This window comes from Sus scrofa, chromosome 1 (assembly GCF_054392235.1).
Source record: "Sus scrofa isolate SSC_HxYL_T2T_F1_AM1 chromosome 1, Sscrofa_HxYL_maternal_Yorkshire_Landrace_v2.0, whole genome shotgun sequence".
Classification (NCBI taxonomy): Eukaryota; Metazoa; Chordata; class Mammalia; order Artiodactyla; family Suidae; genus Sus; species Sus scrofa.
The window spans coordinates 282,458,268-282,481,342 of record NC_139383.1 but is presented as its reverse complement, the minus strand read 5'-3'; the positions used below and the strand labels follow the sequence as shown (position 1 = coordinate 282,481,342).

Sequence of the window (23,075 nt, the reverse complement as noted above, 5' to 3'; positions counted from 1 at the left end):
CCTAGTCGGATTCGTTAACCACTGAGCCACGATGGGAACTCCTTCTTATGCTTCTTGATGGAAGACATTTTTTCTTTTGCGGGTTTTGTTTTTGTTTTTGTTTTTTGTCTTTTTAGGGCTGCACTTGTGGCATATAGAGTTCCCAGGCTAGGGGTTGAAGGAGCTTCAGCTGCAGGCCTACACCACAGCCACAGCAACCTATGCCTCAGCTCACAGCCACGCTGTATCCTTAACCCACTGAGCAAGCCCAGTGACTGAACCCTCATCTGCATGGATGCTTGTTGGGTTCATTATGTCTGAGCCACAATAGGAACTCCTTTCGGGCATTTCTTCTTTTGAAAACTGCCCATTCATGTCAATTTACCCAATTTCCTTTTGTGAAGTATCTCTTTTCTTTGTTAATTTATAAATAGACTTTACATGTTAAGCATATAAGCCTTCTTCTATTTTTTTTTGGCTGTGGCATGTACTGGCTTGATAGGGGATCTGGCTGCATCCTCTTGGATACTAGTCAGGTTCGTAACTTGCTGAGCCACAAGGGGAACTCTACCACAATCTGATTTTAGAATATTTTCATCATGCCAGAAAGAAACTTCACGCTCAGGCAATCACTAATCTACTGCCTCTAAATCTGCCTTTTCTGGATGTTCCATATAAAGTGAATCATATATGTCATATCTTACATCTGGCTTTTTAAATTTCTTTCATTATTTTTTTTCTTTTCTTTTCTTTTTTTTTTTTTTTTTTGTCTTTTTGCCTTTTCTAGGACCGCTCCTGCAGCATATGGAGGTTCCCAGGCTAGGGGTCCAATTGGAGCTGTAGCCACCGGCCTACACTACAGCCACAGCCACAACAGATCTGAGCCACGTCTGCGACCTACACCACAGCTCACGGCAACGCCAGATCCTTCATCCACTGAGCAAGGCCAGGGATGGAACCTGCAACCTCATGGTTCCTAGTCAGATTTGTTAACCATTGAGCCACGACGGGAACTCCCAAATTTCTTTCATTATTATTATTTGTATGTTCTTATAGGGAAAAGACAGAGTAGGTTCCTTTTTTTTTTTCTATTTTTTATGGCCACACCTGTGGCTTATGGAAGTCCCCAGGCTAGGGGTCAAATAGGAGCTTCAGCTGCCAGCCTACATCACAGCCACAGCAACTCAGGATCCGAGCCGCTTCTGTGACCTACACCACAGCTCACAGCAACACCAAATCCTTAACCCACTGAGCGAGGCCAGGGATCAAACCCACAACCTCATGGTTCCTAGTTGGATTTGTTTCCGCTGCACTGTCAGTTTCTCTGGGAACTCTTCTTTCTTTCTTTCTTTTTTTTTTTTTTTGCCTTTTGTTTTGTTTTTTTAGGGCCTCACCCACAGCACATGGAGGTTCCCAGGCTAGGGGTCGAATCAGAGCGACAGCTGCCAGCCTGCACTACAGCTCACAGCAACGCCGGATCCTTCACCCACTGAGCAAGGCCAGGGATGGAACCCGCAACCTCATGGTTCCTCATCGGATTCGTTTCCGCTGTGCCATGATGGGAACTCCCCGTTTACCTCCACTTTCTCTCTGTCGGGCCACACCAGCCCCCAAACCAAAGATCATGTGTGGAACAGGTCCTTTAATTATGGCTGCCCTCTACTAAGTGCTTTCAGGTGCCCGATGCACTGAATCTTCACAATGACTAGATGTGGCCAGTATTGTAATCATCCCATTTCATGTGTATTCACTCCAGGTGGCCACACACTTACCGATGACCTACGGTGGGTGAGCACCCTCCTTGAGGATGAGGAGACAATGATCCCAGCACGTGGTGGAGTGGGAGACACACTGCAAAGCAAGAAAGCAACAGTGATGCCTCATACCCAGTTAAGAAGGCAGCCAACCAGAGTTGTGATGGAGAAGAACAAGGAAAGCCTCTTCCATTCAAGTCCTCAGGGGAGGTGGGTCTAAGAAGAAAATCTTCGCTCTCAGACTTAAAAAGGGGAGTTCCTGCTGTGGCACAACAGGATGGGTGGCGTCTTGGGAGCCCTGGGACACAGGTTCGATCCCTGGCCCCGCACTGTGGGGTAAGCATCCTGTGTTCCTACAGCACGTGTGGCTTAGGCCTTGTCTGTGGCTCGGCTCAAATCTGGTCCCTGGCCCCGGGAGCTCCACATGCCATGGGGCAGCCACAATAAAAAAGAAGGTGGAGTTTCCTTGTGGCTCAGTTAAGGATCCAGCATTGATCCAGCAGCTTGGGTCACTGCTGAAGCGTGGGTTCGATCCCTGGCCTGGAAACTTCCACGTGCCTTGGGTATGGCCAAAAATAAATAGATAGATAGATAAATAAAGGAGCCCGCACCTTGCAGAGCTGGGAGACAAACATTCCAGGCAAAGGAAATTGAGGCTCCTCGCAGAGGGACAGGAAGAGCATAAAGTCACACAGCGACTGCAGAGTAAGCCTAATGCCAGATGGCAAACTTCCCTCCATGCCATTCTAATAACGGTCATTAGCCCGGCTGGCATGAGGGCTCACACGACAGCAGGTCCTAAGAAAAATCAGGCCTGATTTGATCCTGTATGGAACGATGGCTGCTCAAGGCTGGGCCTCAGCCTAGGGCAAGGCTCGTGAGTACCGGGAGAAGGATTTCTCCTCCTGGGCCCCTGGGGAAGGGGGCAGGAGTTTTACTCCTTTGTCCTTCGCTTCCTTCCTTCCCGCTCTCCAACTCCAGCTCTGACAAAGCTGTTTTAATGAGTTTATTAAGGCTCCTTTGTCTTAGTCCACCTTTGTGCTGGGACCTTTCCGGGTGGGGGTGGCCTGGGGCCCAGGCAGAAGCTGAAAGCAAAGGCCATGCCAGAGGGCAGAAAGAGGGCAGGTCAGCAGGGAATCTTGGGGGCCTGGAGGGATTGAATTTACCTCTCAAATATCACCTCCTCCTAGAGGCCCTCCTTGTCTGCACATTGGCCTTGTCTGCCTTGCACTTCCCAGATGCAATTTTATGAACCTGCTAACATCCATGAGGATGTGGGTTCGATTCCTGGCCTTGCTCAGTGGGTTAAGGATCTGGCATTGCCGTGAGCTGTGGTGTAAGTTGCAGACTCATCACATCTGGTGTTGCTGTGGCTGTGGTGTAGGCCCAGGGCTACAGCTCCAATTCGACCCCTAGCCTGGGAATTTCCATATGCAGCAGGCGCATCCCTAAAAAGAAAATAAAAGCAAGCAAGCAAGCAAACAAGCAAGCAAGCAATGACCTTAGACTTTTTCCAAGCACTTTCCCTCCTGTAATTACATGTGTCAATGCTCAGAGTTTAAATTCCAGGACAGCAGGACTACGTGGTGCTATCACCTGCTCCCAAGCACATGTCTGACGTGTAGGGGTTGTAGGGTAATCATTTCCCAGGTCTGAGCTGGGAAGTCTGCCTCTGTGACTTCGAGGTAATGCCTACTGCCCAGAACTCCATGGGATTGCCCTCTTCTAAGTGCCCTCTTCTTATTTCACTGATACCACCTTTACTCTAAATACGTCTGGAATTCTTCTTGAGTAAATGGGTCTTAAGCTTCAAAGCACAGGAGTTCCGACTCTGCTGCAGTGGGTTAGGGATCTAGTGTTATCTCTGCAGCAGCTCGAGGTGGCACAGTGCGTTAAAGATCGGGCACTGCCCCAGATGTGGCCTGGATTCCTGGCCCGGGAACTTCCATATGCCATGGGTGCAGCAAAAACAAACAAAAAAAACCCACCAAAGAATGACCCAGAAGGAGATCCCTGGTGGCTCAGAGGGTTAAGTATCCGTGGTTGTCACTGCTGTGGCTCAAGTCACTGCCGTGGTACAGGTTTGATCCCTGGCCAGTGGAACTTCCACATGCCATGGGTGTGGCCAAAAGAAAAAAAAAAAAAAAAAAAAGAATGACCACGGAAATCCCAGAGCCCAATTAGTGGATTGTTCTGGGCTCAGAGAATCTAATTGTTCACAATCCATTTTTTACTCTGCAGCCAGGCGTCTTTTTTTTTTTTGGTTTTTAGGGCTGTACTGGTGGCATATGGAAGTTCTCAGGCTAGGGGTATAATCAGAGCTACAGCTGCTGGCCTGTGCCACAGCCACAGCAATGTGCGATCTGAGCCTCCTCGTCTGCCACCTTCATCACAGCTCATGGCAATGCAAGATCCCCTACCCACCGAGAGAGGCAAGGGATCGAACCCTCATCCTCATGGGTACTACTCAGATTCGTTTCCACTGAACTCCCAGACATCTTCTTAAAATACATAAATCCAATTAAGTCTCTCCCTTGCTAAAAACCCATCACAGGTTTCCTGGTGCCCTAGTGATAAAATCTAAACTCTAGGGAGTTCCCCTTGTGGCGCAGCTGAAATGAACCTGACTAGTATCCGTGAAGATGTGAGTTCAATTCCTGGCCTTACTCAGTGGGTCAAGGAGCCCACATTGCTGTGGCTATGGTGTAGCCCAGCAGCTTTAGCTCCAGTATGACCCCTAGCCTGGGAATTTCCATATGCTCTGGGTATAGCCATAAAAAAGAGAAAAAAAAGAAAAAAAAATCCAAACTCCATGTCCTCTTTTTTTTTTTTTTTTGGTCTTTTTGCCTTTTCTAGGGTGACTTCCGAGGCATATGGAGGTTCCCAGGCTAGGGGGCCAATCGAAGCTGTAGCTGCTGGCCTACACCACAGCCACAGCAACGTGGGATCTGAGCCATGTCTGCGACCTACACCAGAGCTCACAGCAACACCAGATCCTTAACCCACTGAGCAAGGCCAGGGATCGAACTGGCAACCTCATGGTTCCTGGTCAGATTCGTTAACCACTGAGCCACGATGGGAACTCCCAAACTCCATGTCCTTTATGCATCTTCATGACCTGGTCCCTGACCACCTGCATCCTCGAAGCACCACGTTCTCTGTCACCTTTGGGACTTCTTCCCAGAGCTCTTCCTTCTTCCCTCTCCCTCTTCCTACTCCTATTTTCACTTTGTTTTTCTTCAGACCTCAGCCTAGAAGACCTCTCCTCCCTGAGGCCCGTCCAGATCCCCAACTGCAGAGGGTCCTCTGCTGGCTACACATCCCTGCCCATCACCCAGAGCTGGCATCACCCAAAGTTGAAGCAGGGCATGTTATTGTACCTGTCTCTCTTGCACAACTGTAAGCTTTTATTTTTTGTTATTTTTAATTTTTTTATGTCTTTTAGGGCCACACTCTCGGCATATGGAGGTTCCCAGGCTAGGGGTCGAATCAGAGCTGTAGCCGCTGGCTTACACCACAGCCACAGAAATGCAAGATCCAAGCTACATCTGCGACCTACACCACAGCTCACGGCAACACCAGGTCCTTAACTCACTGAGTGAGGCTAGGGATGGACCCTGTGTCCTCATGGATGCCAGTCAGATTTGTTTCCCCTCAGCCACAACAGGAACTCCAGCTTTTTGCTTTTTGCTTTTGTCTTTTTAGGGCCACAGCCATGGCATATGGAGGTTCCCAGGCTAGGGGTCCAACTGGAGCTCTAGCTGCCGACCTACACCACAGCCACAGCAACTCGGGATTCGAGCCTCGTTTGTTTATGACCTACACCACAGCTCATGGCAACACTGGATCCTTAACCCACTGAGCAAGGCCAGGGATTGAATCTGTGTCCTCATGGATGCTAGTCAGATTCGCTTCTACTGAGACATGATGGGAGCTCCCAACTGTAAGTTTGTTGACGACAGATACCATCATAGTCCCTAGAACCTGGCATATGGCACATAATTGGTGTCAACTTGGGAGAAGATGGCACTTATTTAGATGGCCAGTCGTGTGTGCGTGTGTGCGTGAGCCCGCGTGTGCAGAGAACCCACTGTTACTCAGGACTAATCTTTCCCATCCTTCAAGGATCAGCCTCCCTTTGTGTGGCCTCAGTGATCCTTTATGGCTTAGTGGTAATAACAATTTTATTTTTAAAATTTTCATATATTTTTTTTCTTTTTTGGCTGTCCCATGATATATGGAGTTCCAGGGCCTGAGATCAGATCCGAGTTGCAGTTATGACCCATGTTGGGGTTATGGCAATTCTGGGTCCTTTTTTTTTTTTAGGGCCTCACCTGAGGGATATAGAAGTTCCTAGGCTAGGAGTCAAATTGGAGCTGGAGCTGCCAGCCTACACCACAGCCACGGCAACTCGGGATCTGAGCGGGGTCTGTGACCTCATCACAGCTCAGGGCAATGCCGGATCCTTAACCCATGAGCAGGACCAGGGAATGAACCGGCCTCCTCATGGATACTAGCTGGGTTCATTTCCACTGAGCCACAGTGGCAACTCTAACGCTGGATCCTTTACGCCACTGTGCCAGGCAGGGAGTTGAGCCTGTGTCCCAGTGCTGCAGAGACTTTGTCAAGCCCATTGTGCCACAGCAGGAATGCCTAATAATCATTTTAATAATTAAGAAGTACTGATAAGTTCTTTATTTTTTTATTTGTATTTATTTTTTATTTGTGTCTTTTGTCTTTTGATGGCTACACCTGAGGCATATGGAGGTTCCCAGGCTATGGGTCTAATTGGAGCTGTTGCCACTGGCCTACGCCAGAGCCACAGCAACGCTGGATCTGAGCCACGGTCTGTGGCCTACACCTCAGCTCACGGCAATGCCATATCCTTAACGCACTGAGTGAGGCCAGGGATTGAACCTGCAACCTCGTGGTTCCTAGTCGGATTCATTTCTGCTGCGCCATGACAGGAACTCCTAGGAACTGTTTTATGTGCTTGCTTTCCAAGTGTTAACTCATTCAGCCCTATTTCAACCCAATGAGATAGGCCTAACATCTCAGTTTTATAAATCAGAAAATTGAGGCATGGAGTGATTTAAAGAAAAGAGCGTAGACTTTTGAATCAGGCAGTTCTGTGTTTTAGTCCAAACTTTACCTCATCAGCTGTGCATGAACTTGGACGAGTCCATAAAGCTCTATGAACCCAGAGTTCCCGTCATGACTCAGTGGTTAATGAATCTGACTAGGAACCATGAGGTTGCAGGTTCGATCCCTGGCCTCGCTCAATGGGTTAAGGATCTGGCATTGCTTGAGCTGTGGTGTAGGTCACAGGCGTGGCTTGGATCTTGCATTGCTGTGGCTCTGGCGCAGGCCGGCAGCTATAGCTCCAATTAACCCCCTAGCTTGGGAACCTCCATGTGCCGCAGGAGCGGCCCTAGAAAAGGCAAAAAGAAAAAAAAAAAAAAAAAAAAAGCTCTATTGAACCTATCTGTGAGATGTGGATTATAATACTTGACCTATTAGGATGTTGTAAGAATTCATTGAAAGTGCTTAGCTGATGACTCCATATGCTAGGATGTGTTATTTGTTATTATTATATCATTAGTTGTTTCATCCTTGGAACATGGTATATAGACATTTAAAAGTTGAGTTGTTTACTAAGTACAACTGAATGTTTGTAAGATAATTGCCACCAAAGTTTTAAAGTGGGGGTGCCTTCTTTGTTGCCTCTTTGCCTCTTTGAATGTATCTGAACATTCTCTGAACACACATTTACTGAACTTTCTTTGAAGCAAGAAGTAGGAAGCAGGAAACTTGTGGAAATGACCTGCTAGGCCGGGTGAGCCCCAGTTGAGATTTAAAAGGGGCCCTGTCCTATCTGTAAGGCTGGAAACTGTTCTTACTGATTCAATTAATCTTTACACTGTGCCAGGCAGAGTGCTGGGCTCTAGAGACAGTTATGGTCCCCGTGTTGGTGGAGCTGACAGGTATTTCTACCTTGTTACTAAATTACTTTTTTTTTTTTTTTTGCTTTTTTTGGCTGCTCCATGGCACATGAAGTTCCAGGGCCAGGGCTAAGATCCTAGCCACAGCTGTGACCGATGCTGCAGCTGCCACAATGCTGGATCCCTAACCCAACCTGGGTCCCAGTGCCCCAGAGATGCTGCTGATTCCATTGTGCCACATTGGGAACTCCCTAAATTACAATTTTTTTTTTTTGTCTTTTTGCCTTTTCTAGGACTGCACTTGCGGCATATGGAGGTTCCCAGGCTAGAGGTCTAATCGGAGTTGTAGCGCCAGCCTATGCCACAGCCACAGCCGCAGCCACAGCCATGCCAGATCCGAGCTGGGTCTGTGACCTCCTCCACAGCTCACGGCAATGCCATATCTTTAACCCACTGAGTCAGGCCAGGGATTGAACCCACAACCTCACGGTTCCTAGTTGGGTTTGTTTCCGCTGCACCACGACAGGAACTCCCCTAAATTACAATTTTGAGGAGTGCTCCATAGGAGATAAACTCAATCCCCTGAGAGCCAGCAATGGGCTTGAGATCTGGCCCCCGTAGTAAATAACACTTCCAAGGAGGCATGAAGGTCAGGAGGGCAGGAAGGAGTGCTCTAGGTGGAGGGAAGGTGCACGGAGGCCAGAGGTCTGGCGGAGGAGTTTGATTTGCTGTCAGGGTAAAGGAATGGCCAGAGTGCCTGCAGCTTCAGAATGGGAGAAAGAGCCTCCCACCCCCACCCCTGCCCAAGCACCACAGGGCCACTTCCTGTCCAATTGCTTCTGCTTCTCCTCCTCTTCCTCCTCCAGTGAGCCTTGCTCCCCTTCCAGCCTCCTCCTTTCTGGCACAAGTGCCTGCTCAAGACTCTCCCACCCTGGAAACGTTTCCCCAGCTGTCCTGTGTAATACTTGACACAGCAAACCTTTGTTCTTTCATTCCCTCCTTTCTAATCACAAATAAACCACAATAAGACTTGAACCCTACAAAGAGAGAAAAATAAAAACCTAAATTACCCAGGAGCAGCTGTTATCCATATTTGGATCCATGCCTCTGGGTTTTGTTAGAAATATATATTGTGGAGTACCACGGTGGCCTAGCAGGTTAAAGATCCAGCGTTGTCACTGCTGTGGTGGGGTTTGATCCGTGGCCCTGGGAACTTTTGCTTACATGCCACAGGCCCAGCCAAAAAATAAAAATAAAAAAGGAAAAAGATACATATATTGTTATAAAAATAGGATAAGATGCAATGTACATAAATTGGATTTTATAAAAGCTTTACTATGCTGCAAACATTTTGCCACATTTAAAGAGCAGTGTAACAACACTCTTAATGGCCACCTGAGATTCTAATACCATGTATTAGAAAAACTCAACCAAAGGCTCAGTGTCCATTCTTTCTCAAATATTTAGTGAACACCTGTTGTGTGCCATGACTTTGCTTAGAAATTTAGGCTGACTGCAGAATCTTGCTGTTATCATAGTAATACTACTGTAAATGAATAATTGCTGAATATCCTTGGGTCTCAATGTCTGTGCAAATCTGTAATTGTTTTTATTTTATTATTATTATTATTATTTTTTGTCTTTTTGCCTTTTCTAGGGCTGTTCCTGTGGCACATGGAGGTTCCCAGGCTAGGGGTCTAATTGGAGCTGTAGCCACTGGCCTACACCAGAGCCACAGCAACGCCGGATCTGAGCCGTGTCTGCAACCCACACCACAGCTAATGATAACACCAGATCCTTCACCCACTGAGCAAGGCCAGGGCTCGAACCCACAACCTCATGGTTCCTAGTTGGATTCATTAACCACTGTGCCATGATGGGAACTCCTGAAGCTGTTATTGTTGATTCAGGAAAAATTCCCAGAAGTAAGATTTCTAGATTAAAGAGGAGGCTCACTTTAATGTCAAATTACAGTCCAGTTTGTTAGATTTTGCCTATTTTCACTCATACTTACTTCCTGTGTTGAGCTTCCTAATAATATCCATTACTTTCTCTACTTCCTCCTAAACCCTCTGCAGGCTGGCTTTTGTTCCCACAACTCTACTGAAATTGTTTGGGGCACTGAATACCTGGGACTATCCTTCTCTTCTTGAAATATTCTCCTTCCTTTATCAGGTAAAGCAGGTCCTACTGGCCTTAGCCTTTTGCAGTCTCATTTTATGTCTAGGAAACCAAGGCCCAAAGAGGTACCAAGTCTATTAAAGGGACAAAGCACTGGTCAGGCTTCAAATCCAGGCATTCTGACTCCTACAGCCTTGAACTTCTTTTCTGAGTATGATTTTTGGAATTCTTGGTGGTGTTTGCAAATTTTTCTGTTAAGAGGGCCTCACAAGGAGAATTCTATCTGGTTCCATTTTATTTTTAGGAAGAAATTCCTGTTGCGTTCCATGCCTCCTCTCCCACTGCCCCCCCATCCCTAATCTAATCAGTCCTCAAGGCCTTGGCTGGAAAAAGGTCCTGATGAGAACTCAGTGCTGAAGTGGTGCAGAGGGGCCTCTGATTGGGCAGATTTACAACCCTCTGAGAGTTTAGGGATAGGAGGAAAGTGGCCCAGAGGACCTGGCCGGAGGACTCTTGCTAGGAGTCTCAGAATAGGGCCTTGGGCCCAAGCAGCTGCCCCCGAGATCTTGGGCAAATACGATGTAGCTGATCTGGAGCAGTTACTTTTCTGACCATCAACCACCCTCATGGGACATGTAACAGCTGATTCTTCATAGAGTTAGTTTGAGGAGTTATTACGATCAACATACAGAAAACTGTGGACTCGACCTGCTACATGATAAACACTCAATAATGGGGTAGTTGTTCGGGTCTTTAATTTTGGCTTAAGCATTTTTCTATATCCGACCTCATCTGGGCCTTTCAACTACGCAACCACACTCTGGATCTACATGTGGACATTTAAAATCGCCATTTTATTGAGGCAGAAAATGGTAAGAGGGAGACCACTTGGCTTTGAGGTGGCCGCCAACTGGAGCCATGGGGTCGTAGGGCTCTGCTGGAGCATCCGGCTGCACTGCCAGCACTGCACCTCTAAGTCCGCAACTCTCCAGCCCGCCGCGGCCGCAGACTCCCGCCCTCGTCTCTGCGCCTGGCCGCCCAGCGCCATCTTTGAAGCTGGCACTTGCGCCCTGCATCCGCACTTCCCGTCCCCCTTCTCCAGAGCAGCTGCGCATGCCCTAAGCGTGCTCCCTCTGGAGTTGGAGAATGCAAAAGTAGTACTGCTTGTCGCATCGTCGGAAAAGAGTCATTTATCTTTTCTTCTCGGGTCTTGGAAGGAGGCGCTCTGACAAATTCAAAAATGGCGCCGATAGCCTCATCTCCTCAGTCTTCCGCTCTGGAGGCGCAGGGACGAAGGTCGCGGCGGAGTGCGCCGGCGTAAGGAGGCGGGGCCGTCTCCATGGCAACCTGCGCGCTGAGAGGGCAACTCTTCCCGGCGGGAAGGGCGGGTGCTGAGGCGCTGGCGACCCGCGGGATTGCGAGTCCCGAGGGGCCCGAGCGGCCCGGGCCGCTGCAGGACGAGACCCTGGGCGTAGCGTCGGTGCCTTCGCAGTGGAGGACCGTCCAGGGCATCCGCGGGGAGACGGTGAGGGCGCGGGCTCCGCTCGGGGGGACGCGGGCGGGAGGGTGAGGGATGGCGCGCGGCCACCAGGCCAGGTTCTCGGGTCCCACCGTTTAATTTTTACATTTTAATGCACAGAAACTAACTCTTGGGATGCTCTGTCCCAATTTCCCCAGTCTTTGACTACCAACAGAAAGGGTTTTTCTTTAAAAACCTCTAAAGACCCCACTTTGTGGAGGTCTTTGTGTGAACTGCAGTTTTTAGGCATTTCAGACTGACTTTCACTTAGTAAAATGCCCGAGCTGCATCTTAAGGTCGAGATACGCCGGCTTTCGAGTACGTAGTTGGACCCAAAGCACACAGACGAGATTGTCTGAGATGAGGGCAGGGCTTCTGAGGGGTCTGGGTGTAGGTTTTGTAGGTGTGGAGAGACTTGTTCTGGCGCTGATGATTCATCAGTCGACAGTGCTGGAGCTCCGTCCTGGAGCCGTAGTTTTGCAGGGGACAGAAAATAAACAATGTCCGTTATAAATAAATTGCAGCGTGTGTTAGAGGCAGTAGTGCCATGGACAAAGGGAAAAGGGTGCGGGATTAGAAAGACCGGGTTGGGGATTTGAGGGTGGGCTGCAGGGCGGGCCTCCCTGAGAGGGTGATGTTTCAACAACAATTTGGAGGAGCGAGAGATTTAGCCAAGTGGATACCTGAGTTAGAACCCTCCAGGCAGAGCCAACTTCAGGTGCAAAGGCCCTGGGGTTGGAGCACATCTGATGCGTGAGGAGGCGGATGGGGCTGGAGAGGAAGGAGAATGGCCCCAGGTGAGGTCAGAGAGGGTAAGGAGAGGCAGGTCAGGTGTAGGACCTTGCAGATCATTGTAAGGATGTTGGCCTTTCCTTAGTAAAAATGAGCGTTACGGGGGGGCTGCATATTTCCCAGAAGAGGAAACAGGGTTCACTTGCCACACAGGTGTTTGAACCTGCAGAGCCTACATCCTCAGCAACGCCAGTGACATTTCCACGAAGTCCTACTCTCTTTTTTCTTTTTTTTTTTCATGGCTGAACCCATGGCATAAGGAAGTTCCCTCATCAGGGATTGAATCTGAGCGGCAGCTGCAGCATCACTAGATCCTTTAACCCCCTCGAAGCAATTGGAGCTGCTGCATTCAGATTGTGTTTTAGGGCTGCACCTGAGGCAAATGGAAGTTGCTAGGCTAGGGATCGAATAGGAGCTGCAGCTGCTGGCCTACACCACAGCCGCAGCAACTCGGGATCAGAGCCTCGTCTGTGACCTACACCACAGCTCACGGCAATACCGGGTCCTTAACCCACTGAGCAAGGCCATCGATTGAACCCTCGTCCTCATGGTTACTAGTGGAGTGGGTTCGTTACTACTGAGCCATGAAGAGAACTCCCTGCAGTTGGAACCTTAGTGCACTGTGCTACTGTGGGAACTCCTGAAGTCCTACTCTTGAGGATTTGCCTCAAGCCAACATTTCGCAGTTCTCAAACCAGATTTGATCTAGCTTCAGAGTACTTCCCACGTTACTCTGCTGCATAGGAATGGTTCTGGTTAAAAGCATAAGGAGTGGGAATTCCTGTCGTTGCTGGGTGGTTAACGAATCCGACTAGGAACCATGAGGTTGCAGGTTCAATCCCTGGCCTTGCTCAGTGGGTTAAGGATCCGGCGTTGCCATGAGCTATGGTGTAGGTTGCAGACTCGGCTTGGATCCCGAGTTGCTGTGGCTGTGGTGTAGGCTGACAGCTACAGCTCTGATTCAACCCCTAGCCTGGGAACCTCCATATGCTGTGGGAGCGCCCCTAGAAATGGCAAAAAGACAAAAAAAAAAAAAAGCAAAGGGAGTGGATACTTTAGTTATAGCTACCCATCCTTATCGAAGGTAAGTGTGTAATTAACATTCACTGACTTAAAAAAAAAAATTCTTGAAATAGCTCTTGCTTGCCAAAGATTTAGACTTTAAAAGACTCCAGGTTGTGAACCAGTGTCTCAGTCTAACTTTTACCTTTTTTTTTTTTTAAACAAAGAGATTGGTTTGTTGATTTTCTTGTAGCTGCTATAGTTTTAACCTGTGAGGGTTTGAAGAACTAATTCTAATACCTGAGGTGTAAAGGCTTTCATCTCTGAGGTGGTTCACTTCCATTAGTCTCTTCTGTCTTATTAAAGGAGGTTTTTTTTGTTGTTGTTGTTTTTTTCCTTTTTGGGGCCATACCTGCAGCATATGAAAGTTCCCAGGCTAGGGGTCGAATTGGAGCTGCAGCTGGTGTCCTACACCACAGCTATAGCAACATGGGATCCGAGCTGCGTCTGCAACCTCCACCACAGCTCAGCAACTCTGGATCCTTAACCCATTGAGCGAGGCCAGGGATCGAACCTGCATCCTTATGGATATTAGTAGGATTTGTTTCCACCGAGCCACAAGGGGAACTCCCTGAAGGAGTTTTTTTGGGGTTTTTTTTTTTTTGGCCACACCTGTGGCGTGTGGAAGTTCCTGGAGCAGGCATCTAGCCCACAGTGTGCTTCTGGCCTGCACCACAGTGACAAGAATGCTGAATCCTTAACGCATTGTGCCACGAGGGAAATTCTGAAGGAGATTCTTTATTAAATTGTAAGACTGTTGCAGGAGGAGTTCCCTTAGTGGCTGAGAAGTAATGAACCCAACTAGGATCCATGAGGATTCGGGTTCGATCCCCGGCCCTGCTCAGTGGGTTAAGGATCCAGCATCACCATGAGCTGTGGTGTAGGTTGCAGACACGGCTCAGATCCTGTGTTGCTGTTGCTGTGGCTGTGTCGTAGGCCGGCAGCTCTAGCTCTGATTGGACCCCCAGGCTGGGAACCTCATATGCCACAGGTATGGCCCTAAAAAGCCAAAAAAAAAGTTGCGGAAGTCAGAAGTGGTAAATTGCTTTTTCCAGGTTACCTTTTTTTCTCTTTATAAAAGTTGTCTGTATCCAAAATTTAGGAAAAATATGGATAAGCAAAAGCTAGAAATAAAAATCACCCTACAGTCTGATTCCCCAGCCATTTGGTTGATACCGACCTCATCTCTCTTGTCTGTCTTCCCCATTATTTTTCTTCTTTACAAAAATGGAATCACACCATACGTAATCTTTTATAGACCTACTTTTTTCACTTAATACACCTTGAATATCCTTTTGTGTTTAAAAATTTTTTATAACTTCATTTTATTTAACCAGTCATGTGATCTCTTCTATAAAGTGGGTCTTGTTAAAATACTTCTTGTAGGAGCTCCTGCTGTGGCACAGTGGGATTGGCAGCAACTCTGTAGCTCCAGGACAAAGGTTCAATCCCTGGCCTGGCCCAGTGGATTGGAGGATCCTGCATTGTTGCAGCTGCGGCTCAGATCTGGGGAGGGGGGACTTCCTGTGAGATCAAAGGACATTGCTGATCAGAAAGCAGTTTGAGAACCCAATACAATGCTGTTAAGGTGTGGGGATTATGAATCTCAGCAGCCAGCCAGCTAGTCCAGCTGTTTGAGATGAAGGGCTTCTTTTTTTTTTTTTTCTTTTTTCTTTTTAGGACCTAACCTGCGGCATATGGGGGGTGGCTAGATGTCAAATCGGAGCTACAGCTGCCAGCCTATGCCACATCCACAGCAGCACGGGATCTGAGCTTTGTCTGCGACCTACACCATAGCTCACGGCAGTGCCCAGTCCTTAACCCACATCCTCATGGATACTAGTCAGGTTGTTAACCTGCTGAGCCACGGTAGGAACTCCCAGAGTTACCTTTCTGAAGTGCATTCTGATCCTGTCAGAATGTAGGGTGCACTTTTCTCTTTTTTTGTGTTAAGATACATGTGATATTTATCATATTAAAATGTACAGTTCAGTGACACCAAGTTTATTCACAGTATGCAGCAGTCACGACCATCCAGTTGCAGAACTTTTTTTTTTTTGTCTTTTTAGGGCTGCACCCATGGCATATGGAGGTTCCCAGGCTAGGGGTCAAATCGGAGCTACAGCTGCCAGCCTACACCACAGCCACAGCAATACCAGATCTGAGCCACATGTGTAACCTACACCACAGGTCATGGCAACACTGAATCCTTAACCCACTGATGCCAGGGATTGAACCTGTGTCCTCGTGGATACTAGTCAGATTCCTTACCGCTGAGCCAGTTTTTTTTTTTTTAATCAGTGAATGCATTTTGGGCATTCAGGTCTGTCTCTTTTGGACTCTGAGCTCTCAGAGAGTAGGGAGTGGGCCTCATGTATTTTTGCATCTCCCAAAGGCCTCCTGGAAATACTGAATCGAATATTTTTCTTGTGTGCTTTCATCCATGGGCAGGATTCTGCTGCATTTCTCCTCTCCTGCTTTGAATTGAACTTAGTTGCCTATCTGTCTGCTCTAACCTCTTCCTGGACCTGCTGCTGCTTCCTCACCTTGGTGGGTTCTGTAGCCTGTGGCACCCCCTGCTGGAGAATGTTCATTTGTAATCTGAGGTCTGGCCTCTTAAAGATGTTCAAGAGTTAGATTTGGGGTTCTCAACCTTTTGGAGTTTGCTAGACAGTTTTGATACTACAACACTTAAATAGCCTGAAATAATTATAACTCAAAGGTGATGTGAAAAAAAAAAAAGTGATGTGGCCTAACAGGGTCTCCCAGCTCTAGGAAAAATGTCTTTTTTTTTTTTGCTTTTGGTGGAACTTGTGCCATATGGAAATTCCCAGGCTAGGGATCGAATTGGAGCTACAGCTGCTGGCCTATACCACAGCCACAGCAACTTAGGATCCAAGCCACGTCTGCAACCTGCACAGCTCACAGCCACGCTGGATCCTTAACCCACTGAGTGAGGCCAGGGATTGAACTCGTGTCCTCAAGGATACTAGTCAGGTTTGTTACCACTGAGCCACAATGGGAACTCCAGCTTCTGTGAACCTGTTGATCATTGCGCACTTCATTGGTTGACTGTCAGCTCTGGTCATCCTTTGAGTAGCTGTTTGCTGCCCAGATAGACTCAAGAGGCAAGTTCAAGTAAACAGGAGTTCTGGGTTCACTTACCCCACACTCTCGGAGTTCTCACCTGGCTGAGAACGTAATCGTTTAAGTTGCATCACAGAACCCACTATGTTCAACTTTGTATCCAAGATATTCCCACTGCTCTGCTAGTTTACATCGAAATATACTTTACTGGGTCGGGTTTTTTTTTTTTTGGAAGTTCCTGGGTCAGGGATCGTAGCTGAGCCCCAGCCATAGCTGCAATAGTGCTGGATCCTTAACCCACTGCGCCACAGCGGGAACTTCTCAAATTTTGACTTAGGTCAGGGGTCATCTCAGCTCCCATCACAGCCAAGCATTCATCAGGTGTGTCTTCAGGGCTCCGAAAGGAGGTGGGAGGGCTGGGGAGTAATGGGAAGTGGAGGTGGGCTTGAGAGGAAGTGGCACCGTGGCAGTGATGTGCCCATTCACACTGGCAGCATTGCTCGGCCCCGGTAAAGCAGCCCTTTCTCACCCCATCCTACCCCAGGTGAAACCCAGGCCCCCGGAGTAGAGGGAAGAGGGTGAGGTGAGCTCTGTCTGCACCATGATGGTTCAGAGGTGAGGGTCCTGGGGCGTGGCCTCCGGAAGCTTACAGATGAGGGAGGAGGCCCACGTCTGGGGTGTCTGTGCCCTTCCAGGGGCACCACCTGGGGCTTGTTAGCACGCACATTTGAGGGTCTCACCTTAGACCTGCGGAATCAGAAACTCTGAAGAGGGAGGCGGCGGCAGTTTGTTAGCGAGCGAGCCTTCTTCAGGTGATGCCAGGGCCCTGCTCTTTGAGGATGCTGGTCTAGAATGGTCTCTGAGGTCCTGTTCTCTCTGGAGTCAAGGCTGCGGCCCAGGTGAGCTGGGAGGGTGAAACAAGGAGCTGTATGGAGCTGTGCTCCGCACTTGCTGGTGGGGGTCACTCCCTGGGCGAGTGAGGGGCTCAGCCGCCAGCTGCACATCATCCCAGACCTCCGCCCATTCTCTGTGTGGCCCTGTGTTTCCTTGATTTAGGACACATCCCCCCAACCTCTGTTTTGTTTTATTTATTTTGTCTTTTCTAGGGCTGCACCCACGGCATATGGAGGTCCCAGGCCAGGGGTCAAATTGGAGCTGCGGCTGCTGGCCTACACCACAGCCACAGCAGTGTGGGATCTGAGCTGCGTCTTCAACCGACAGCGCAACTCACGGCAGCGATGGATCCTTAAGCCACTGAGCGAGGCCAGGGATCAAACCCACAACCTCATGGTTCCTAGTCGGATTCGTTTCCACTGTCCAACAACAGGAACTCCCCACAACCTCTGTTTAATTAATTAATTAAATTAATTAATTTATTGTCTTTTTGCCATTTCTTGGGCCGCTCTCTTGCTCTCTCGGTATATGGAGGTTCCCAGGCTAGGGGTCCAATCGAAGCCATAGCCACTGGCCTGCTCCAGAGCCACAGCAACTCAGGATCCAAGCCTCATCTGCAACCTACACTACAGCTCGTGGCAACGCCGGATCCTTAACCCACTGAGCAAGGCCAGGGATCGAATCCGAAACCTCATGGTTCCTAGTTGGATTCGTTAACCACTGAGCCATGACAGGAACTCCCACAGCCTCTATTTTAAAAGGTATTACAAAGGGGTGTGTCTCACAACTGACATGGATGTCTAATGTTTCCTCCTGAAGAGCTATTGCTAAATAATTGTATGTTTTATAATCAGTAGTCAAAATGAGATCTAGAAGGGGTGTGTGTGTGTGTGTGTGTATTCTTTATTTGTTTGTTTCTTTCTTTCTTTCTAGGGCCATGCCTGAGGCATATGGAAGTTCCTAGGCTAGGGGTCTACACCACAGCCACTTGGGATCTGAGCTACATCTGTGACCTACACCATAGCTCTTGAAAATGCCAGATCCTTGACACACTGAGTGGGGCCAGGGATTGAACCCTCATCCTCATGGATACTAGTCAGGTTTTTTTTGTTTGTTTGTTTGTTTTTTTTGTCTTTTTAGGGCTGCACCCACAGCATATGGAGGTTCCCAGGCTAGGGGTCCAATCAGAGCTGTAGCCGCCAGCCTACATCAGAGCCATAGCAACGCAGGATCTGAGCCGTGTCTGCGACCTACACCACAGCTCATGGTAACTTGGGATCCTTAACCCACTGAGCGAGGCCAGGGATCGAACCCACGACCTCATGATTCCTAGTCAAATTTGTTTCTGCTGCTCTACCACGGGAACTCCACTCGTTGGGTTCTTAACCTACTGAGCCACAACGGGAAGTCCATAGAAGGTATTTATTTATTTCATTTTTGTCTTTTTAGGGCTGCACCCACGGCATATTGAGGTTCCCAGGCTAGGGGTCTAGTCCGAGCTACAGCTGCCAGCCTATACCAGAGCCATAGCAACGCAAGAACACCAGATCTGCGCTGTGACCTACACCACAGCTCATGGCAATGCTGGATCCTTAACCCACTGAGCAGTGAGGCCAGGGATCGAACCCACAACCTCATACTTCCTAGTTGGATTTATTTATGTTGCTCCACGACGGGAACTCCTAGAAGGTATTTATGGCCTTTTAGGGCCACACTCTCGGCATATGGAAGGTCCCAGGCTCGGGATGGAATCGGAGCTACAGCTGCTGGCCTACACCACAGCAGTGCTGGATCCAAGACTAGCCTGTGACTTACACCATAGCTCATGGCAACGCTGGATCTGTAACCCCCTGAACGAGGCCAAGGATTGAACCTGCGTCCTCATGGATAATGGCCGGATTCATTTCTGCTAAGCCACAACTGGAATTCCTAGAAAGTGTGTTTTTAATAAGAAAATAACTGTATTCTGCTTATGACCTTGAAGTTCATCCATCCCCTGTTGATACCATGTGAGTGGGTTTCTCTGGCTGGACAGTTTCTGAATGACTGCATCATGCGTGGACCCTGGCATCCATTAACCCCTGGAGCTGAAGGTGGGAAAGCTCACAGAGCAGCCCCTCTGGGTCACTGTTGTCAACTGTTGCCAGCGGGTGGCTGTTCTCCTGACCCTCAGGAGCCTCAGAAAACTCTGTCATGACAGGTGTTCCTGAAAAGGATAGACCAGTCCTTGAGGCCAGCTGGAGACCTCTTCTTCCGGAAGCGAGGCTTCACAGGGTAGTGCTGTGGGAGTCAGAGCCCTCCCCGGTTTGGTTTAGGATTCCTTATTATGTATTTGTTTATTTATTCATTTTTGGCTGTACTCGCAGCTTGCAGACCTGGGCCAGGGATTGAACCCCTGGCCACAGCAGTGGCACTGAATCATTAACCATTAGGCTGCCGGGGAGCTCCTGGTTTAGGACTCTTTCGTAGCAGGTAGTAGAAACCAGCCAAGGGAGCTGCTGACGGACGCTTTAGGATGCAGACATGCGTCCCTGTTTTCCTTTCAGTGCCCCTGAGGGGTGTGGGGTGTGTGGGGGCACCAGGCGTCCTTAACTCTCCTTCCCAGTGATGCGGATGCTCAGGGTCCTGCTCACCCCGAATCCTCCCTCCGACCTCTCAGAGGGCTTGCAGTGGGAGCCTTGACCTCGTCCCCTCCCCACACTGCCTGGCATGGGAGGTGCCACCCTGTCGGGGCCGGCCGTGGTCAAGTCCTTCTCTTCTGGGAGCCTCGGGGCCTCACCCAAGGCGGGTCCGGGTTGGAGCCAGTTACGTCTCTCCAACCGTGGCAGCTTACTGAGGTGTGAAGAGAGGATAATGGTGGTTTCTTACTAGTTCATCGAAAAAAATTGTCATTATTTGTTAAGTTTTTTGTTTTTGTTTTTTCTTTTTTGGCTGCCCTGCAGCATATGGACTTTCCCAGGCTAGGGGTTGTATTGGAGCTAGAGCTCCTGGCCTACACCACAGCTCACAGCAATGCTGGATCCTTAACCCACTGAACGAGGCCAGGGATTGAACCGGCATTCTCATGGATATTAGTCAAATTCATTTCCCCTGAGCCACTATGGGAACTCTGGGAACTGTAATTTTAATTTTTTTTCCTCTGTAAATTTTCCTTAGTATTTTGATATCAGTTATTTGCCTGAATAAGCAAGCAGCAAAGGAACGTTAATAGAAATACTTGAAAAGTTAAGAGCTTGCTGTCCCTGCGGACTTTTTGCTTGTGGTTGAGATTTTATTATTTATTTTTTGCTTTTTAGGGCCGCACCTGTGGCATATGGAAATTCCCAGGCTGGAGGTCAAAGCGGAGCTCCAGCTGCCAGCTTACACCACAACAACAGCAACGCTGAGTCTTCGACCTACACCATAGCGCACAGCAATGCCGAATCCGTAACCCACTGAGTGAAGCCAGGGATCTAACCTGCATCCTCATGGATACTAGTCAGGTTTGTTACCACTGAGCCACAAGGGGAACTCCTGCTTTTATGTTAATTTTACATTGTTTTAAGTTCATCTGATGGGATTGGTGGCTGGGATTTTTTTTTTTTTTTTTTTTTTTTTTTGCTTTTTAGGGCTGCACCTCCAGCATATGGAGGTTCCCAGGCTAGGGGTCCAATCAGAGCTACAGCTGCCGGCCTACGCCACAACCACAGCAACATCAGATCCGAGCTGCATCTGCAACCTACATCACAGCTCACAATAACGCCGGATTCTTAACCCACTGCAAGGCCAGGGATTTAACCCGCATCCTCATGGTTCCTAGTCGGATTCGTTTCCGCTGCACCATGACGGGAACACCACCTCATTGGTTCCTAGTTGGATTCGTTTCTTCTGCTCCTTGAGGGGAACTCCTGCTGTCTAGGATTTTATACTGGGAGAAAATGGCATGCCTGAGAGATGGTTTAGTGTCATGGGTCAAGCTGCCTGGGTTCCAGCTTTATTGTGATTGCGTCTTTGCTGTGTGACCTTGGGTCAGTTACTTTACCTCTCCGTGTCTCAGTGCTGGCACCAGTGATGCAAAAAGAGGATTTGCTTGAGAGGGTGGTCTTGAGGATGAATAGGTTGGTACAGGTAAAGTGATGGGGACTGTTCCTGAGTTAGCATCTAATAACTGGTGCTGTTGCCATCTTCATGGTTTCCAGGAAGTTTGAGATTTATTCCCGGTCTCTTAACATTTTAGCTCAGCATGTTTACTTTCAGGTGTCCTGTGCCCATCTATTAATTTTGTCGTGTGGATGCTCCCTCGGTGGACTCATCTTGTCTCAACGTCTCTGGATGCTTTCTGGAGCTTCACGTCTATTTACCTCTCTCAGAAATCCTTGCTGCCTCCATGTGGATGTCTGAGAGGCGTCTGTCCAAAAGGGGTATAACAGGGAGTTCCCTTCATGGCTCAGTGGTTAATGAACTCGACTAGGATCCATGAGGATGTGGGTTTGATTCCTGGACCTGCTCAGTGGGTTAAGGATCCGGTGTGGCTGTGGCTGTGGTGTAGGCCAGAGGCTACAGCTTCAGTTCAACCCCTAGCCTAGGAACATCCATGTGCCACCAGTGCAGCCCTAAAAAGCAAATAAATAAATAAAAGGGGTCTAACAGAAAGCCCCCTGGTTGTCTTCTCCCGTAATTTGCCCTTACATTCGGTTCAGGGACAGCCTATCCTCTGGTTCTCATCACGGTCCTGTGGCTTACACTGTGAGGGGATCCCCAGGCCTTCATCCTGGCTCACGGACCTTGCCCATGGGCCGCTGTCCCTCACCCTCTGCTCCTGGGCATGCCACCTGCTGGCCAGCCTCTAAGCATGGAAACTTTTCTAATGTAAGTTTTTTTTTTTCTTCCTAAAGTACTTAAAGATTAAAAAAAAGAAAGAGTTCCCATTGTGGCTCAGTGGTAGCTGTGGCTTAGGTTGAAGATGTGGCTCAGGTCTGGTGTTGCTGTGGCTGTGGGGTAGGCGAGCAGCTGCAGCTCCAGTTCGACCCCCAGCCTGGGAACATCTGTATGCTGCACTTGAGGCCCCCCCCAAAAAGGAAACTTGAATATGTCTCAGATTTTTTATTTGTTTGTTTGTTTTTGTCTTTTGTCTTTTTTGTTGTTGTTGTTGTTGCTATTTCTTGGGCCGCTCCTGCGGCATATGGAGGTTCCCAGGCTAGGGGTTGAATCGGAGCTGTACCAACGGCCTACGCCAGAGCCACAGCCACGCGGGATCCGAGCCGCATCTGCAACCTACACCACAGCTCACGGCAATGCTGGATCGTTAACCCACTGAGCAAGGGCAGGGACCGAACCCGCAACCTCATGGTTCCTAGTTGGATTCGTTAACCACTGCACCACGACGGGAATTCCTGTCTCAGATTTTTTAAAAAAAATCTTTTTAGGACCACACCCATGACGTATGGAAGTTCCCAGGCTAGGGGTCAACAGCCATAGCAACACCAGATCTGAGCCATATCTGCTACATACATTGCGGCTCATAGCAATGCCGGATCCTTAAGCCCACTGAGTGAGGCCAGGGGTTGAACGCAAGTCCTCATGAATACTAGTCAGGTTCCTTTCCACTGAGCCACACTGGGAACTCCTCAAATTTTATTTATTTTTTAAAAACTTTTTTAGGGCTGTACCTGCGGCACATTGTGTTTCCCAGGCTAGGGGTCCAGTTGGAGCTACAGCTGCCGGCCTACACCACAGCCACAGCAACGCAGGATCTGAGCAGTGTCTGCAACCTACACCACAGCTCACAGCATCGCCGGATCCGCAACCCGAGTCCTCATGGATACTAGTCAGGTTCGTTAACCACTGAGGCACGACGGGAACACCCTCAAATTTTAATAAGATCCTCTGTACACACCTTTAATTGCTATTGAAAATTGAAACAGCACATCAAAAGTTTTTATTATG

At 48.7% G+C, this 23,075-nt stretch overlaps 1 protein-coding gene across 2 annotated transcripts in view; it reads left to right on the top strand.

Moving 5' to 3' along the window:
* The window catches only part of DYNC2I2 (dynein 2 intermediate chain 2), a 49,683-nt gene that overhangs the window by 10,310 nt on the left and 16,298 nt on the right, over nucleotides 1–23,075 (top strand). Inside the window, exons 2-3 of one of the 2 annotated variants that reach the window (XM_005660487.4) lie at nucleotides 1,736–1,943; nucleotides 9,754–11,321. In XM_005660487.4, the coding sequence (XP_005660544.1) occupies nucleotides 11,136–11,321 (186 nt within the window). In that variant the 5' untranslated portion in view covers nucleotides 1,736–1,943; nucleotides 9,754–11,135. The remainder of the gene's footprint in view (nucleotides 1–1,735; nucleotides 1,944–9,753; nucleotides 11,322–23,075) is intronic. The other variant, XM_084997861.1, reaches the window with a different exon arrangement.